Genomic DNA, 20,407 nt, shown 5'->3' with positions numbered 1-20,407 from the left:
ATCTCAGATGATGAGATTCAGGCCCGAGTTGCCCAGGATGGAGACCTGGGAGATAGTCAAGGCTCCTCCCTCTTTCTCAGCTCCCATTTTAGCAATTACCAAATTTAATTGATTTTATCCTCAGATTCCTACCAACGAATGTTCTGGTTCAAACCAAACTCCTAACAAGTCTTGTCTTTCCCATCTCCTGATGCGCAAATCTGCCCTTACACAGCCTTGAGTGGTCAGTGTCAAGCAGGACCCTGACCTTGCCATTGTGTCCAAGCTCACACTCCTTAGGGGCTCACACTCTTCACCGTTGGTGTGAGCCCTGCCCCTCAGGTAGGCACACACAGCTCTCCCCACTTTCTGCCTCACAGCTTCCACCCCAGCAATGCTAGATCATTTGTAGTTCTCTGCCCTTATTCTACGTCTGTGTTTGTACTGCCGGATATTCACTCCAATATCCCAGTTTGGGCTAAACTCTGCTCTGGAACTCCATGTTCAAGACCCAGCTCAGGAAACTCCCTTCTCCACACAGAATCTCCTTACTGGGCTGGGCTCCCATGCCCCACAACACACAATAATTCCCATAGGCATGGGAATGGATGGTTAAAGCCTGACTCCCTGGGTTATATCCAGGCCATTTTCCTTCCTAGCCAACTTGTGACCTGAAGCGAGTGAATTACCTCTTTGTGCCTGATTTTTTTTTCTCATCTGTAGATGTGAACGATAATAGTATATCTTCATAGGGTTGTTGCCACAGTAAATGGACTAACATATGTTGATGAGGGCTTCCCTTGTAGTTCAGCCAGTAAAGAATTTGTCTGCAGTGCAGGAGGCGCAGGTTAGATCCCTGAGTCAGGAAGATCCCCTAGAGAAGGAAATGGCAACCCACTCCAGTATCCTTGCCTGGAAAATCTCATGGACACAGGAGCCTCATGGGCTACAGTCCATCGGGTCACAAAGAGTCAGGCATGATTAAGCGACTAACACTTACTTACTTATGTTGACGAACTTAGAGAATGTGGCCTCTAACAAGTTCTCAGGAAACTGTAAGTATTGTTTCATGCATATAGTGACCACTGCACTTCTCACACTTTAAAAATAATTATCTGTGAATATTTCTTTCTTCCTGCACTACACCAGGGGTCGGCAAACTTTTTTTCTTCATAAAAGACCAGATAGGAAATATTTTCAGCTTAAGGTACCACGGTCTCTGTCACAACAACTCAGCTCTGCTGTGGTAGCATGAATGCAGCCATGGATAAGATGCAGATAAAGATCCCGGCTGGGTTTCAATAAAACTTTATTTACAAAAACAAGCAATGGCTGAGTTAACAGCCCTTGACTATAATTTGTCAGTTCCTGAACTGGACCACATGTTCTTTGAGAGGAAAAATTATCTAATGGAAGAGGCTCAACAACATTAATTGTCTGCCTCAAGGTCCCCTGTAAGCATGGCTGGAAGTATACTGCCCCCATCTGATGGCTGTGAGGCACTCTGTACCTTCTGGAAGAAGAAGGGGCAAAGAGAGGCATGAATAAGCGGTACCTGTAGGTCTCGGGGCTGAGATGCACTTTGCTGGGAAGCCCATGACTTTCCATCCGAGAGGCTGTGTTCACAGTGTCACCAAACAAGCAGTACCGCGGCATCTTGTCCCCCACGACACCTGCCAAGACTGGTCCCGTGTGGATCCCCACTCTGATCTGCACAGAGAGAACCTGACTGAAAAGGGACCATCAAATACCCTTACTTTTACTCTTAAGTTGAGGTATAATTTACATAAAATAAAAAAGACTTCAAGGTATTTAGCTCCACCAGTTTGGCAAATACCCCTGAGCCACCAATCAAAATCAAACACAGACTGTCTTCATCACCTTGCAAAATTATCTTGTCCCCTTTCCAGTTAAGTTCCATCTCTCCCTGCAGAGGTCACCACTTTCTTATTTCCTCGCCCCAAGAGGAATTTTCCTGTTCTCCAACTTCATGTACATGAAGTCAGGTAGCATATTCTGTTTTGTATCAGACTTCATTTATCAAAATCCATGTTTTTGAGATTCACCCACATTATATGTATCAGCAGTTCATTCTTTTACTGCTAAATACTATTCTGTTGTAAGAATTACATCACAATGTATTAGTCCAGTCTTCTCTTCACGAACATTTAGGTTATTTCCCATTTGGAGCTGTTATGAACATTCTCATACAGATCTTTTTGTGGACATACATTTTTCATTTTTCTTAGGAAAATATCTAGAAATGGAACTCTTGAATCATAAGGACAAATATTTTTTCCCATTCTGTGACTTTATATATACATTTTTCCTTAATAAGCAGACATCTAAATTTTTGATGAATATATTAGTCTGCTGGAGCCAAGAAAATGCCACAACTGAGTGGTCTAGACAACAGACATGTACTTTCTCACAGCTCTGAAGTCTGGAAATGCAAGATCAAGGTGTCGGCCAGTTTGATCCTCAGGTCCCTCTCCTTGGCTTGCAGCTGGCTGCCTTTTTGCTGTGTTCTCTCAGTCTCTTCCCTGTGTGTACACATCCTTGCTATCTCTTCCTGTCTCCAGATTTCTCTTCTTATTAAGGACACCAGTCAGATTGGAGTAGAACTCACCCTAACAGCCTGATTTTGATGTGTTCACCTCTTATACGGCCCTGTCTGCCAATGCAGTCCAATTCAGTCACCTTCATGAGGTAGCAGGGATTAAAGCATCAGCATATGAGTTTCATACGTACCTTGGAGTAATGTGTCATGGTTCTCTTTCCCTAACAATACTCTTCCATGGGCCAGCAACTTGTGTTTGGGGAAGGCCCCATATACCTCTGGAACTGGAGCTCTCTCTCAGGTCTCCTCCCCTATGCATAGCCTTTGACCGAATGAACCTATGCATTTGTGAAGATCTGTGGGGAAGATATTGGTAAGTGGGTAGAGACTCTGTGGCTAGAACTTATCAAAGTCAAGCTGTTTGGGATTCTAACCCGTCATTCCAGCTCCAAGGTGGCCATGAAAATGTCACTAAACTTTAGGTGGGTTTCATCTTAGTCTCCCCTTTGGTGGCTTATTTCTTCTACTGTCTCCTGGGGAAGAACCATCGTGGGTGTCCTCTTGAAAGGTCTTGCCACTTTCTGGAATTTGGTTCATTTCTATTTCTTTGCTATGTGATTTTTTTTAACTACTCCAGTGGCTCAGCAGTAAAGAATCTGCCCTCAGTGCAGGAAACACAAAGAGACTTGGGTTCATTCCCTGGGTCAGGAAGATCCCCTGGAGGAGGGCATGGCAACCCACTCGAGTATTCTTGCCTGGAGAATCCCATGAACAGAAGAGCCTGGTGGTCCACAGTCCGTGAGGTCATAAAGAGTCGGACACAACTGAGCGTGCACGTGGAAACAGAATTCTCTTGCCGCTTTCTACATCCCAATCAGGTTTACTTGTCTTTTCATCTTTCCATGCCAGATTTTCTTTTCTTTAAAATAAGATTTTAAACTCGTTTCTCTGAATCCTTTAAAGCACCTTACTTTCATGCAAGGGTGACCTCAGCAAATGTGGATTATAGGCTTTACAAGTGACAGAATGAAAGAGCTCAATGAGTATTAATTTTAAAACTGTAGAAGTAACAGCACCATTTTCTTAAGGGAGAGGATGTCTCCAGCCCTTTCCTCTACTTCCTTAAATAAACTCACATGATATGCAGTTTCTGATAGATATTTAATGAGGCTCCTATGTCACTATTCTTGTTTTTTTAATATTTATTTATTTGGCTACGCCAGGTCTTAGTTGCACATATGGGATCTTTAGTTGCTGCATGTGAGATCTAGTTCCCTAACCAGGGATTGAACCCGGGCCCCCTGCACTGGGAGCACGAAGTCTTAGCCACTGGACCACCAGGGAAGTCCCTATTCCCTATTTCTATCCTTAGAATTGATAACATCTTTTCCTCTTTTTTTTCCCCCCCTTGGTAAGTCCACTATGCAAGTTTCCAGGAATTCATTGTTCATTTTCAATCATATCGGTGTAGCACTATTACCATCTCTGTTGCCATGCCTGTTCACAAACACTCTATTTACAGAACAATGTATTTTCCGTATTCTTCAGTGGCTTTCACTGGAGGTTTTTAGGTGGCGCTAATGGTAAAGATTGGAAAAGACCCTTGAGAGTCCCTTGGACTGCAAGGAGATCCAACCAGTCCATTCTGAAGATCAGCCCTGGGATTTCTTTGGAAGGAATAATGCTAAAGCTGAAACTCCAGTACTATGGCCACCTCATGTGAAGAGTTGACTCACTGGAAAAGACTCTGATGCTGGGAGGGATTGGGGGAAGGAGGAGAAGGGGAAAACAGAGGATGAGATGGCTGGATGGCATCACTGACTCGATGGATGTGAGTCTGGGTGAACTCTGGGAGTTGGTGACGGACAGGGACGCCTGGCGTGCTGCGATTCATGGGGTCGCAAAGAGTCGGACACGACTGAGCGACTGAACTGAACTGAAGTGAATGGTAAAGAACCTGCCTGCCAGTCCAGGAGACATAAGAGATGCAGGTCCGACCCCTGGGTCAGGAAGATCCCCTGGAGGAGGGCATGGCAACCCACTCCAGTATTCTCGCCTGGAGTATCCCATGGACAGAGGAGCCTGGGGGTTACAGTCCATAGAGTCACACAGAGTTGGACACGACCGAAAGGATTTAGCATGCACAAATGTGTGCATGGCTTTCGTTAGAATTCTTTAACGAAAACACTTATCTCATTTCTGACCTTCTTGTCACTTCTCTTCTCATTATCTCCCTTCCTGATTTTTTATTTATGACATTGGGGATTTTATACAACAGCTGTCTCTGTGTGTTTGCAATAGGTCGGTATCACGGACATGACGTGTGACCAGCTTTTGCTCTGAAGACTGCCACAGACACCACTGCCAGTACCTGCAGTGCTTCTCAGCCTCTAAATCATTAAGGTGATGGCGAATGTGGCACATTTCAGAATCCCCTATACAGGGGCTATCACTAGGGAAAAGCCTACTCCATCTTATAGCCGGCTTTGTTTTTAGCTGGCTGTTTAGTTGTTTGCACAGATCTGATTGACAGGAGTTGCAAAGCGACTTCGCTTTTTAGAGGACAGAGACTCTGTTCCAAACCACCTCGGGACCACTGGGCTCAGCCGAGCAGACAGAAGACGGCATTTACTTTTCATCATCAAAAGCGTCCAACTTTTACAGTATGAACAAACTTCCATACTTGGAAAAGCAGTTTCCTGTGTTCCTGTGAGAAAGGCAAGCAGATGTCTCGCTCGTGGCCACGTGCTGGAGGGAAAGCTATTGTGAATATCTTACGACACCACGGTGTCTGGCCTGCTGGCTGGAGGCAGTTTCGCACCTCAGCCTGAGTTTCGAACCCGTCAGACGGCATGTCGGATACACAACTTCCCTAAGCAAAGAGAAGTTGGCTGTTTAGTCAACCTGAACCACTTGTTGAAAATGCTCGAGCAAAAAGGCAGAATTGGAAACGAGCTGGCTTCCTAAGGATGGAAATCCACTAAGCCAGGGTTAGGGACAAAGGAAGCCTGCGTTAACCCCATCATAACCCCGAACTCTGAAGCCTCTTCTCAAATTTGAGAGAAGCTGAGGCAATAACCTGGAGAAGGAAATGGGAACCCACTCTAGTATTCTTGCCTGGAGAATCCCAGAGCAGCCTGGTGGGCTGCTGTCTATGGGGTCGCACAGAGTCAGACACGACTGAAGCGACTTAGCAGCAGCAGCAGAGGCAATAACACCCTAATATCTGTTACTTTAATGTATGCAAAAGAAGAGACGAGTTGGGAGAAATGATCCATTTTAATTACTGTCACATACCCAGGAGCCATCCAAGCAGACTAATAGAATTCTACTATATTGTGTGAGGTAACTTGTATTAAGCAAAGAACTCGGTTGCTCTTTACCTGAATGGGTTCTCTGGTAACAGGATTCATCACTTCTTTTGCAGAAATCCTCATCCCCAAGGCAAAGTTCGCTACCCTCTGAGCATGGCTTCCAACAGGCACTGGTACACCCCCCACCACCATATAAGCATCTCCTATTGTTTCCACCTATAAGGGGGGAAATAGGAGAGAATTCAGAGGGTTTTCTTAATGCGCTAAATATAACACTACTTTTTTTTTTGTCATTCTCTGGTAAACAACCTGCCTGCAAATGCAGGAGAACCAGGTGTGATCCCTGGGTTGGGAAGACCGCCCCCCTGCCCCTGGAGAAGGAAATGGCAACCCACTCCAGTATTCTTGCCTGAAAAATCCCATGGACAGGAGTCTGGTGGGCTACAGTCCCTGGAGTCACAAAGAGTCTTTCTGCCAAAAGTTCTGTCTGCTTTTGGCAGAGGCAAGTCCCAGAGAGGATGAAGCTGTCTATTAGATCCACATGTAATGCTATATATTAGATACACATTTAGGTTAGACTTGCTGCTGAAATGAAGGCATAGTATTCTCTGGGAAAACAGTATGCCTCTTGAAGGCAAGCTTAGCATTGGGCAGTATAGAAGGATTTTTGAAAATTTTAAATTTTTAGCTCTTCCTCACATCCCCTCTGGCATCCACACCAAACCCTAGACTAGTGAGGGGAGAGGAAAAATGAAGACCCAACACCAGGTACGCGCCCTGCCCTGGTACACAGGGACACATACAGCCCAGGGCACCACATGCTTACCTTGTAGACCTCATGGACGCTGGTTAACCTGTCGAACTTGGAGTACATTGAATTCAGCATGTTCACTATCTGGATAGGTTCGCAGGCAGCACAGATGTTCGTAAACGTCACCACGTCACTGAAGAGAATCGTGCAGGTTTTAAATTCTCCTGCAACATAAACCAGGTGTCAGAGCCAAGGATGTAGAATAACAATTCTTTTAATTCTGGATTCAAGTAGCCTTTAGGAACCAAATTTGACCGTGGCGCAGGGAGAAGGAGCCAGGTCCACATCACCATTCACCATCCACCCACCAGACATCTGTCGCTTGTCTATAGAGATGGCCATCATGCTGGTGGAATCCTGTGATATGAAGCAGACAGGGGTCCTTGCCCATAAGGAGTGCCTAGTTTAGGGAAGCAGACAGAGTGCAAACACTTAATAGGGTGTGCAGACCACCAGGGAATGTCAGGATGGTCTGGGTGGGCACTGGCTTACAGAGAGGTCAGTGAGTTAAAGCAAAGCCTGAACCACAGGAGACACGAAGGGAAACTTCCATGGAGGGGAGATTATTCCCAGAGGTGCACCCGCTCAGAACTCAGCAGGCAACCCTCCACCATGTACCCCTGTGTGCCCGGTACAACACCCTGCCGTGTTTACCCTCGGAGTGCCTTACCTTGACTCTTGCTGTGCCGTTCTTTTGAAATGCCTTTCCTTTTTTTTTTGCAGAACTCAAGGCAGCCCAATTCAGGTGCCACACTCTATATATCAGCCTTCACCCCCATACCTAACCCCTGTCTCTTTCTCTTCTGACATTCATAAACCATGAATTTCTGTGTTATCTATGTTTCCAGAGTAACTTCCATGGTGGGGAAAGAAGGACGAAATTTGTAGTTAAATGGACTTCTGATGGGTTTCCTGCTCTTTTACTCATAAACTGGAGTGAATTTGCTCCACCATTTTAGCTAATAACACCTCCCTTCTGGAAATGTTCAGAAAATTAAGTGAGAGAGTATATATAACCTATCTAACAGAGATCCTGGCAAGATAACTTCTCCTTAATGCACATAAATTTCCTTTTTTTCGGTCATCCCCATTAATGTATTCTGTAGGTACCAGTCAAACTCACAAGCCTATAAGCTTCTTTGAGTCCCAGCACCCAGGACAGCACCCTGGCACTCAGCTTCCCATGCTTGCCTGGTGAAATGAACACTCGCTGGTGACCAAAAGAAAGTGAGTTTGGAATAAACGTGGCCTTCTTCCCTCTAGAAAAAGCTTGCTCTCCCAGAATGGTCCTTAGGGACATCCCTTTATTTATTTAGTGTGAATGTATCAGCTTCCCTAGTAGCTCAAGACAGTGAAGAATCTGCCTGCAATGCGGGAGACCTGGATGCTGAGGACCTGGGTCGGGTTCCATCCCTGGGTTGGGAAGATCCCCTGGAGAAGGGAAGGGCTGCCCTCTCCAGTATTCTTGCCTGGAGAATTCCATGGGCAGAGGAGCCTGGCCAGCTACAATCCATGGGGTTACAGAGAGTCAGACACGACTGAGCCACTGACACTTTCATTACCACGTCATTTCCAATTGTGGTGAAGAACCCTATATGGTCACTGTATTATTATTCTCAAGGTAGAAAGAAGAAAGCTAGGCTATGGAGCTTAAGTAATGAGTCCAAGACCACAGTTGCTAACAAGCGATGGAGACAGACTCCAAACCCTGATCCTCCTGGTTTCAGAGCGGGTGCCCCCAGCCATCAAGGTGCCCTGTGCGGGGCCAAGCACCCCTCACCTGCGGCGACCTTCCTGCCCTCCTTCAGCTGGTTGGCTACGTGCTCAGGCAGCATGGCGTACAGCAAGGTCTCAGTCTTCCTCTTTTCTGCGGCCAAGTGCGTGGAGAGGACCCGCAGCTCCTCCTTCTTCCTCTCCAGCTGGTTGGACAGCTCAATCTCCGCCAGGCGCTGCTGGTTGAGGAGGATAAGGTCCCTGGTGGGGTCGTGGGGCGCGATGTCGGAGAGGTGCATCTGGCGCTCCTCCAGCTCCTGCAGGCTGCAGAGCCTGGGGGAGCACAGGTACATCATGCAGCGCAGGGGCTCCATCCAGATCATCTAGCCTTCCCGCCCAGGAGAGAGATGGGACAAGGCGGCATGTCACAGGGCTCCCGACTGTCACCCCCGCGGCCCGCCCTGCTCGCACGGCTCAGTCGCGCTCCTCCCCTCTCCGCCGAAGGTCCTCAAAGTCCTCTCCTTTCTTTCTGTCTCCACGTCCTCCACTCCCGCTCTGTCCACAGCAGCTCTCTCCACGGCTGCTTTTCTTACCTTGAAGGGACTCCCGTCCATGACCTCCAAACTACCTTTCCTGTAACACAAGTCTTTTCCTCGCTCGGCCCTTCTGCCATTTAAGGGCGTAGAGCTAATCTCACTTCTGGGGACTTTTCTGACTCTGCTTTCATTTAGATTTCTCTTACCTCTTTCCATCTTTCCTTTAGGACTTTCACTCATCCCTTAGATGCTGGCGTCAGCATGCCCCAACTGCACTCCCACAGTGAATTTATGGAAAAACTTGGCTTCCTGGGCTCAAGATACCTATTACTTTTAACAATTGATGTCTATTCTCTTATTATAAAGGCAGTAGACATTCACTGCAGAAAATGTAAAACAGTGGAAGAAAATAATAAAAATCACCCATGATCATACCACCAATAATTACTGTTACTATTTGGGGGTATATCTTTTTACTCCCCAAAAATGGGATTATCAGCCATCTTCTTTGAGTAATCTCAATTTTTCACTTAAATTCTGTAATAGGTATTCTTTCATAGCATTAAATATAGATAGGTGTCATTGTTTGCTGGGTACATGGATTATACTGTACTGTATTTAAACAATAAGCTAACATTGATTATATTATGTCTATTTCATCCTTCCATATATTGTGAATTACCTTAAAGTACATCATTGTGCATAATTGTGGCTATTTTGTTAAAGGATATATTCTTAGGCAAAAATATGCTCATTTTAAGATTTTTGATACATATTGCCAAATTGCCCTCTAAATTGTGACAGTTTACAGTCCTTGTTACAATGACTTATTATTATTATTATTATTATTATTGTTTTATTGTCTATTAGGTGTTTATACATGGATGTCGCCAACTGGACTCACCTTTAGTCCCATCTACAAATCTCTTTTTTCTTAACTCTTTTATCACAGACATTTTTAGTTCCTCCCATGACTCGGGCACACTGCTGTAGATGTGGAAGAGGATACAGCAGTGATTCCAACTGACAAGGTTGCACTCAAGTTGTCAATACCATCTTTCCTTAATCACAGCTTTATGACCAGTTACCTCAGCAAGAAAGCTAATAATTACCCAAATATTCTCTTTTTTAACCTGTGCATCCAGTCACCAATTTCTGCCTTAACTCCCTCATGAGTCTGTTCCCCCGTCACCACCCCAGAGTCCCTGCCTGGCTGCACTCAGCACTCTGAGCTTCCCTCCTGCTCTCCAGGGGCGGCATCCCCTGGCCTACCAGGCTCCATCTTCTCAACACCCCTGGTCCATCCTTCACGTGGCTCCAGAATGACCATTCTAAATCTCAAATCTGATCACGGTAGACACGTAAAAAACATCTCCAGCTACAGGATAAAGCTCAAGTCCTCATCTCACCAGCCTCTCTCCCATCATAAACTCTAAAGTTCAATCAGGGTTCCCAGAACATGTCATTTTCCTCTCAGATGTCCCCACCACTCTGCCTGCGTTTATGCCTACAATACCTACTAGTCCAACAGGAAGCTCAAAGTATGTGCGCCTTGTAGCATGTTAAAAAATTAATTCAAAATGGGTCAGAGACCAAGTGTAAGAGCTAAACCAATAAAACCCTTAGAAGAAATCATAAGAAAAGCTTCATGACGTTGGATTTGGCAATGATTTCTCTGATGTGACACCAAAACCACAGGCAACAAAAGTAAAAATCGATAAATTGGAGAATATAAAAATTAAAAGCTTGTGTGCAAACAATACAATCAACAGAGTGAAAAGAAAACCCACAGGGTGGGAGAAAATATTTGCAAAGGATAAGGGGTTAATATCCAGAATATATGAAGAACTCTTACAACACAACAATAAAATCCAAACAACCTGATTGAGAAATGGGCAAATAATTTGAACAGACATTTCTCCAAAGAAGATATACAAATGGCACTTAACATCACTAAATGTTTGCTGCTGCTAAGTCACTTTAGTTGTGTCCGACTCTGTGCGACCCCATAGACGGCAGCCCACCAGGCTCCCCCGTCCCTGGGATTCTCCAGGCAAGAACACTGGAGTGGGTTGCCATTTCCTTCTCCAATGCATGAAAGGGAAAAGTGAAAGTGAAGTCGCTCAGTCGTGTCCAACCCTCAGCGACCCCATGGACTGCGGCCTACCAGGCTCCTCCGTCCATGGGATTTTCCAGGCAAGAGTACTGGAGTGGGGTGCCATTGCCTTCGTCACTAATTGTTAGGGAAATGCAAACTAAAACGATGGTGAGATACCACTTCATACCCATTAAGATACTATTATTAAAAAAAAAAAAAACAATAACAGAAAAGAACAAGTATCCATGAGAAAGTAGACAGATTGGAACCCTTGTGAACTACTGATGGGAATATGAAATGGTGCGGCAGCTATGGAAGACGGTATGGCAGTTTCTCAATAAATTAAAAACAGAATTGCCATATGATCCAGGAATTCCACTTTCGGATATAAACTGAAAGGAAGTGAAAGTCGGGACTCGATGAAACATCTGCACACCCATGTTCCCAGGAGCATTATCCGTTATTCAAAAAGTGGAAGCCACGCAACGATCCACTGACGGATGAGTGAATCAGTATAGTCTATACATGTGGGAATAATAATAATTCAGCCTTAAAAAGGAAGGGAAATCTGACATGTGACAACATGGATGAACCTTGAGGACATTATGCTAAGTGAAAAACGACAGCCACAAAAGGACAAATACTACATGATTCCACTTACATGAGGTACCTAAATTAATCATAGAGACAGAAAGCAGAGTGGTGGTTGTCAGGATGTGGGGTTGGGGAAAACAAGGAGTTGGTGTTTCATGAGCACAGAGTTTCAGTTTTGCAAGATGATTAACTCCTGGAGATGGATGGTGGTGTTTGCACAACTTTGTGAATGCACTTACCACTATTGAACTGTACACTGAAAAAGGGTTAAAATGGTAAACTTCACATTCTGTAAATTTTATTATAATTGAAACAAAGTCAAAACAAAAATGTGTGCCCTATTATAACAGTAGGGCAGATGATCACGTTACCATATAAAAGACAGACCATTACTTGAGTACAAATAGTACCACCTGTATTCTGAAAATTCTGGTAACAAAAACCAGAACTTTATAATTACATGTAAATATAATCAGAGTTCCTTTATGCCTAAACTAGACATGGTTTGAAGAAATAAAATATATTGCTACCAGGTGAAGCCAAATGGAAAAAACATACGCTGCTGTCAATGTAGTCCCCCACTTTTTAGCCAACTTTTTTGAGGAAATTAGAAAACTGCTTCTTCCCTTTCTGTCTGGTCTCCCAGGGCAGAGAGCAACCAGGAAGGAGCAAGTTACTACCTCGGAGTTTGAGCGCGGGCTGACTTCTCCAGGCTGCAGGCAACATCTCCCTGCGCGCCTTCAGGACAAATTGACTGTTGATAAATTTGCAGATGCTGAAAATGTTGAAGGTGACTTGGGGATGGACAATGGAGAAGTACTCATCTAATCGAACCTTCTGGGTTTGGAGACCCAGGATGTACTTCTGAAGGCTCACTCCAGCTTGTTTGACCTGCAGCTATCCACAGGGGACACACGTGAGACCGCAGAAGAGACAGCAACCCAAACGGTAAACGTTCCCCTAGAAATGACACACCCCACCATGCTTTGTGACTTGCTAGGGGTGAAGGGAATGAAATAAACACCACGGTAGTAATGAAACATTTAGAAGGCAAACCTGCAGCTGACCTCTGAAAGAGGAAAGAACAGCATGGGAGTGCCTGAGAGCACATTCATTTCTTGGCTCCCAAGAAAGAGGTTAAAGCTGTCCATGGGGATAATAATTCTTTCCGAGCTTTAGTCCTCTCTTCTGTCTTTGTCTCTTTGGAATTAACTAATAAAGGAACGAGAAAATTCTGTAGCTTGGACCTGACACCTAGATCTGGATGAAGAAAGGAATTCATGATGGAGATGGGGTCACCTTTCACTGCCGTCTCCAGGAAACACACAGAAGGAAAAAACAAAATAAGTGTCCTTTACATAAAAAGTCCAATGCCAACCAGGGTTATCCAGGAACACTTAAATTAACTTCACTCTGTCAGGCTATAGAAATCAACCTACCCATATGGAATAAAGGTCATTAAATTGTCTATTTCAATGCCCAAAACCTAAAAAGAAAGGGAGTGTTTAAGTAGATCAGAATTTTAAATATTAACAGTAGCAGTAATAATAATAATTAATACTAATATCCTCATGGCATTGGGGGAAAGTCACAATACATAGCTTTATAATGTATAGTTATTTCACCCAGGGGTGTTTGATTTTCTCGGATCATAAATTCTCTGCAGCCAGAGATGACCCTCATGTGATGTTTACTCAAACATCACAGAATCTGTATCCAGCATCTACTGGTAAGGGATCATGTGACATATATATGCATTCACATAAATATCAGAGGAAGTCAGAATGGCTGAAGGCATTTTTAACTGGCAGTTTGGGGACCAAATTCATTTTGCCCTTAAATGAGTTTATAATTCAATTTTATCAATCACTTTTATCCAAGGAAACTGACCACACTTAAATGATCACTGTCCACCACCCGTCCCACAGAACAGTGGGTACAGGCCTCTCCCTCCTCCTTCAAGATGCAGAAAGACAAGCCTGGTGGAACTGAGCCATCCATGGTGGCCGTAAAGACGGGGAATGGTCACATTTAGAATTCCACCCTGCCACTGCTGCTGTGGGCTTTTGTCTCTTGCTGGAGTGACTTCAGTGTCCCTTCTCTTTTCTCTAATGGCAAATTTGCTCATGCACCCACTGGTTCAAACCCCCTGGAACTGCTCCCTTCCGCATCCATCAAGAAGATGCTGCATTCTGGTTTTTGGAAGATGCCACAATGAAAAGCAGTCCTGCCAGGCTAAATCCTAGCCTCCCAAACCCTGGGTACTCCTCAGGGACTTGAAAGTCCCCACCAGCTGTCGAAGACTATGAGACTTACTCCCCTCCCCAGCCTATACCCCGTTCAAGAGAGACAAGTCCCCCTTACTGATTCATCAAATATCAAGTGAAAGGGAAAAGCAGTGCAGAAAGTCTTCGCCTCTATCCAGAGCCGCTCGGGATAAATCGGCTCAAAGGTGTCCCTGAGATGCCCTGGATGGAGAAAAAGAATCCCATTCATTCACAGACAACACTCGGGCCACCAACCCCAGAGACTATCCCAAATGTTTTCCCGGCAAAGCACAGTCCTGCCCCTCAGCGTCTCAAGCTCCCTCAACATCTCCAGATGGCCACGGCAATTCTGCTTCCAAATTAAAACAAACAGAAAACTTGCTACCAGGTTGAGAAGCGCCCCCCTGCCCCCTGCCAAGTTTCTGCCCGCCGCTCAAGGGTTCCTGGGCCAATTGAGTGTGTCTTGCCATGAAAACAGGGCCGGCATTGAAACGCTGACAGCCAGACAATGAGCTCGCCGAGCGCAGCGTGCGCGCCCGGCCGGCGTCAGGGACATTTGCCATGGAGCTCTGCAGACTGACAGTTTTGGGTGGCACATGAAAATTTCATCCAACAGCCCTATTTGGCAGGGCGTGGAGATTCGAAATGGAGCCTTTTTGATATGAAAATCTCCTAGACAAAGGATGTCAATTGCATGTTTGACTCGCTTGCGGAGGCTTGAAGGACTCAAAATGCAGTCCTTTGAGCGCAGATGATCATCTCCCAGACACATGTCATCATGGCCCATGGTTTATGACCAGGGGTCTCCAGCCCCCTGTTCTGACTCAGGTCTTAGGTGCTGATCATGAGACCGAATATCAGCGGGGTCGTGCCTTCGAGAGCCTGATACCTTCGCTTCACAGTTAGAAGATGGAGCACTTAGGCTCCCCAGGGACACGGCCAGAACTCTGTGATCCTGGCTCCCGACACACTATCCTTCACGCTCCTGGACATCATGGTTTTTATCTACAGACTTCCGGGCCAGAAATGCCTTGCAGTCCCGAAGGCCTGAGGAGCTGTGACAAACTCCTGTTATTGATACGTCAGCATTCATCTGCCTCCTCTTCAACATAGTCACCAACGGGAGCTCAGTCCCCGATTGCAGGGGAGACTGTGCCTCCGTGTCACCCCCAGCACAAGTGAAAGGGGCAAAGGAAGGCAAGTTAGAGCTTGCCTACCAAATCCTACCATGCCTACCAAATCCAAGCTCTGCAGAAATCAGTGACCATCCTCAGGATTCACGCCAGGTGGGTCTTCCACCAGCTTGTACCCTATCCCAAAGGATAGGGTAAACTTCTGTATCTCTTTCCCATTGCTTCTCAGTAAAAGTCTTTTTTTTTGGGGGGGGGGCGGTATAGTTGATTTAAAATGTGTTAGTTTCTGCTGTCACAAGGTGGGGTGAAAGTCGCTCAATCGTGTCCCACTCTTTGTGACCCCATGGACTGTAGCCCACCAGGCTCCTCTATCCAAGGAATTCTCCAGGTAAGAATACTGGAGTGGGTTGCCATTTCCTTCTCTAGGGGATCTTCCAGACTCAGGGATTAAGCAGGTCTCCTGCATTGCAGGCAGATTCTTTCCCATCTGAGCCACTCTGCTGTACACCACAATGAATCCGTTACACACATACATATATCCCCTCTCTTTTAGATTATTTCCTCTAAAATTCTTTCAATTGATTTAATAAACCAGATGAATCCAGGGTTGAAAAAGAAATCAGTGACATCCTGATGATAGAGAACTTGGCCCATTTGTGTGCAGGAAACAATTACCCTGGTCTCAGAGCTGAGGTCAGGAGAAGAGCCCACTCACCTTTTCCGAACATGACTATGTTCCTCACAACTTCCCAGCGGGACTTTTTCACGGCATGAATAGAGACACTCAAATATTTCTCTTTCATCCTAAGGAAAGCTGCCTCCGGGGTCTGCAGATAGCAGGGAGAGAAGCATACACCACTGGTCATGTGACTGGTCATGTGACAGGAGGTACATGAGCCCCTTTGGCTAGGATGGGGCCAGAGGAACAATGGGGCCGTGCAAGGTCAACTTTAGCAAGACTTCATAAACCCCAAGGCTATTATCCAATTAATCCTCATGCTGTTTCTCCACCAAAGGCACCATTATATAAGGCAGCAGATTATAAAATCTCAAGGAGGGTGGTGTTGGTGACAGGAAAATCACCTGGTGACTTCTCTTCCTGTGGGAGAAGATTCTGCAGTGAGCAAAGCAAGCTTTGAACACTCTGAGATGCAGACATTGTGTGCTCCAGGAATCACAGACTTCTCTGGATATTCCTATGAGCTCTGTGGACACAGAGAGCCATGCACCTGGTAGATATGGTACCTAAACTGGTAACAGTCACTCCACAAGCTGCAATCGAGGCAGCCAATCACAGGCTTCTGAGTTCACTCCAGCCCCCAGCCTGGCCCCAGCTGCAGAAATGGGCACTCAGGACTTGAAAGGTCAATCTGCATCATGGGAATTGCAAAATAAGCCACGAGCTCCAAATTTCAAGGCCTTTACGTTGATAGTTTTCTAACAGGCAAAAATGTTCCAGGCTAAGGTCCATTCCCAAAGACCCTCCCAATTTTTATTCAAATGACCTTAGCCCAGTGGTTCTCAACCAACCGTAACTTTGTTTCCCACTCCTTCCTGAGGATACTTGGCAGTGCCCAGAGACATTTTTGATTGCCACAAGCTGGGTGGTGGGGGGAGCTGGGTGCCACTATCATCTAGTGAGTAGACCAAGGGTGCTGCTAAACTCCCACAGGACCACCCATCATAACGAAGAATTATCTGGTCCAGAATGTCAGCAGGGCTGAGACCGGAACACCCTGCCCTAACTCCACTTTTAGAAGTGGAGTTCTTTGCATCGATTGTTCTGAGACTGGTCGCTCCCCAGAGAAACTGTGCTTTCTGAAAACACAGTACACCCGGTACCTCTCGGTCTCGCTGGCTGTCCTGACTGTCTTGTGATCCCTTTGGCTTTGCCCTTTTCATCTGTCCGTGTGACTTTTGCACAATCAGAAACACTACGTGCTCCTTCTTCCCCGTCCTCTCCTCCTCCTGATTCACGTCAAGGATGTCCATGGTCACGTCAGTGTCGAAGAAGTCCTTGGCCACAGCTTCAATGATCCCTGCAGCAGAAGGGCAGGTGAGGGCTGGCAGAAGGCAAAATCTTAAAGCAAATCAAGTTATACAACTTTTGATAAATATTCCCGAGTCCACCAAGCCTAGGCCCTGTGTCAAAGCAGGCAGCACATGACAGATTAATAAACTAAAAATAATAACTTAAAGGTGGCGATTTCTATAACTAGGCACTAAATATATTCCCACCACTCTAATTTCTAGTTTGGCATCTATTCATTGGTTTGTTTTTTCCAGGAAGGCATGCAACTCATTAAACAAACTAGAGAAAATGTAAGAAAAAGTCAACTATTAAAGTATTAACGGTCATGTTTTTTAAAGTGTTCCTCTGGGAATCTGTCCCAGGGTTTTAATATAAAACATCAGGAAAGCATGCATGAAGATGTTCATTTCAGCACTGTTTGCAATAGCAAAAGAGTAGAATCCACTGAAAATTCAACAATAGGTGACTAGTTAATTATGATATAGAATATGATTCAGCCATTGAAGACATGGCTTTAAAGACTCTGTGAGGAGCTTCCCTGGAGGTCCCAGTGGTTAAGACTTTCCCTTCCAATGCAGGGGGTGTGGGTTTGATCACTGGTCTGGGAGCTAAGATGCCTCTTGGCCAAAAAAACAAAACATAAAACAGAAGCAATATTGTAACAAATTCAATAAAGACTTAAAAATGATCCACAGCAAAAAAAAAAAAAAAAAAAAAAAATCTTGAAAAACAATAAAGACTGTGAAAATTTGAAAAGATGCCTTTTCTATAATACTGAATATAACAAAAGGACACAAAATAATATGCACAGTTATCACAATTATGTGAAAACTCCCATGATGAAAATGCTGAAACAAAAATCATTCCTTCATTTGGTACTTGCAAACTTATTTTAAGGCTCAACTTTGGGAGTTATGGTCACAATAGCAAAAAGTCAGGCTACAAAAGAGATGGGACTTGAAGTTCCTACTCACAGCCGACTCTTACTCATCCTGGGGAATCTATGGGGAAAGACATCCTTACTCCATAGACCTCACAGCTCTGGGTCTGGTTAAGCCACCCCCATACCTGGTACAATGTGGCACAGACCTCTTCTATCAGAGTAGTAATGGAGAAGCATCTTCCCCTCTGCCCCTCTCTCCACACGAAAGGATGGTGCGTTCATCTCCTGTTTAAAAGACACAGCACATTTTTCCCGGTGAATACAGGTTATCTAAACTATGGTCTTAAGACTTTGTGAAGCAACAGTACCTACTTATCATGTCACATAGAACTGTATCCCCAAACCCCTTCCAATCACATCCAGTGGAGAGTGGCCTAGGTCCCTACAGGTCCTTAGAACAGTCAGGGAGGAACTTTCTACACCTCTAGGATAGGCTCAGGTCTTTGACCCTTGTCTAGCAGGAAGAAGTTCCATAAGAAAAGACCTCCATCCCCATACCCCTTAAGAACAAGGGTATAGAGTCTCTCCAGGGGAATGAGACAGGCTGGGACCCTTTGCTCCAGTTGCTACAATGCTTACACCTATACACACCACTTCTCGAGCAACAAAATACAAAGAAATTGTATGGGGCTAAAATAACCATGTGCATGCAAGCGGTTGGGGCAAATTCTGGACAAAAGATACAGAGACCAGAAATCCCCTACTGCCTCTTCTGAAGAGCCAGGAGCAAAAACTGGGTGTCAGGAGCAAAAGCAGGGTCCTGAGCGTGCCTCTGCACTCAACACCACCAGAGGGGTGGGCAAAACGCCTAAGCCAGCCCCCCCAGCTCGACCCCTGGACACACACCCTACCCTCACCCCATATGAGGAACAAGCTTTGCTCTCTTTGGGGAGTAGGCATGCAAAGGAACCTGTTATTTGCTCTTGCTCCCCCCTGCTTCAGTGTTAATAAGCTCAGTCGTGTCTGACTCTGGGAGATCCTATGGACTGTAGCCCGCCAGGCTCCTCTGTCCCTGGGATTCTCCAGACAAGAATACTGGAGTGAGTTGCCATGCCCTCCTCCCCTGCTGCAGTAGCAGCTCCAATAAAGCCTTGCCCACCCCAGAAAAAAAAACACCCACGATTTTTCAGCCCCTTAAAGTCGGGAATTTTATATTATACCTAATCACCTAACCAACTCTATATGCAAGTATTATTGCTGCTGTTGTTTAATCACTAAGTCATGCACAACTCTTTTGTGACCCCCTGGACTGTGTAGCCTGCCAGACTCCTCTGTCTGTGGGATTCTCCTGGCCAGAATACTGGAGTGGGTTGCCTCTTCCTTCTCCAGGGGATCTTCCAGACCCAGGGTTTGAACCCATGTCTCCTGCATTGGCAGAAGGATTCTTTACCCCTGAGGGACCAGGGAAGCCAAGTGTAAAGAGGAGGAAATTGAGGCTCAGGGAGGTTAAGGCCAGATTCACTGTAGAACATTCTTGACCCCCAAATGAGTCTTTCCACCATGTCATGCTGCTTCTATCTATACTCCAAGGGGTGGCTGGCTGCGTGCTTGGCCTGTGACCAAGTGACCATGAGCATCTTCAGTCTGAATGATCAGGAGCTTGGAGGAATTGGCAAGTGGAGAAAAGTTCATCTCTTGCTCTGGAAACATAAGGCCATCTGTGCCACAGTCTGCACATCTGAAAAATCAAGGCTACATCCGAAGAGACCATCTTGCCCTGGGAATAAATGTTGACATCCAAGTATGTACCATCTCACGATAGATGGTTCCAGGATGTCAGGATAATCCCTAAGGATGTGTGAAAATTTTGGGGTTTTTTGGGGGTGGGGATGTCTAGGGGAATCCCTGAGAGAAGCTCTTTTCTTGCTCGCTTGGGTAGTAAGCAGCTCAGTACCCAGGTTCACGGCTTTTGGCCTGAGTGAGGGAAGAGATTAAGGAAGTGGGTTCCTTCTGAGATTTTTGCTCTCTTCCACAGTGGTGGTGGTAGTGGAGGGTTGGGGTGAGAGAGTCAGAAGGAGGTAAAGAGGGGGTGCTGGTTAAAATGAGGGTTTTCCCCCAAATATCTATCTTTCCAAAAGCATATACATAGAGTATGGATGGGCATGCTTACATTTGAGTAATCTGAAGAAGATTGGAGGCAGTGCAATGTAAAAAAATGATAAAACAGGAAAAAGTTACTTTAAAAAATTATATCCAAATCCTACCTAGTGAGAAATAACAATAATAATAGAATACAAAAGGGCTGAAATGAAACACAAGCTTTTTCTAGCATTTCTACCCTCACTTTGCACCCAAACCTCAGCTACTTCCTAGACACAGTTCTTGAAGCTGGTGTTTTAATCCTTCTGGTCATGTCTCCAACTCTCTAAATATTAAGATTGTGCTTTTATATTTTACTTGAAATGTGGTTTTATAAAAGTGGAGAAT

At 45.3% G+C, this 20,407-nt stretch overlaps 1 protein-coding gene across 1 annotated transcript in view; it reads right to left on the bottom strand.

Annotated features, from left to right (window-relative positions):
* Positions 1 to 18,202, bottom strand: part of LOC102400461 (guanylate cyclase soluble subunit beta-2-like) — a 29,894-nt gene extending 11,692 nt beyond the window's left edge. Inside the window, 9 exon segments of the mRNA XM_045162431.1 lie at positions 1,535 to 1,689; positions 5,923 to 6,069; positions 6,680 to 6,828; positions 8,445 to 8,765; positions 12,286 to 12,502; positions 13,970 to 14,073; positions 15,721 to 15,832; positions 16,848 to 17,044; positions 18,106 to 18,202. Coding sequence (XP_045018366.1) covers positions 1,535 to 1,689; positions 5,923 to 6,069; positions 6,680 to 6,828; positions 8,445 to 8,765; positions 12,286 to 12,502; positions 13,970 to 14,073; positions 15,721 to 15,832; positions 16,848 to 17,044; positions 18,106 to 18,202 — 1,499 coding nt within the window.
* Positions 18,203 to 20,407: the final 2,205 nt, after the last annotated feature.

Source organism: Bubalus bubalis, chromosome 13 (assembly GCF_019923935.1).
Source record: "Bubalus bubalis isolate 160015118507 breed Murrah chromosome 13, NDDB_SH_1, whole genome shotgun sequence".
NCBI classification, from domain to species: domain Eukaryota; kingdom Metazoa; phylum Chordata; class Mammalia; order Artiodactyla; family Bovidae; genus Bubalus; species Bubalus bubalis.
This window is presented reverse-complemented; position numbering and strand designations above follow the sequence as displayed.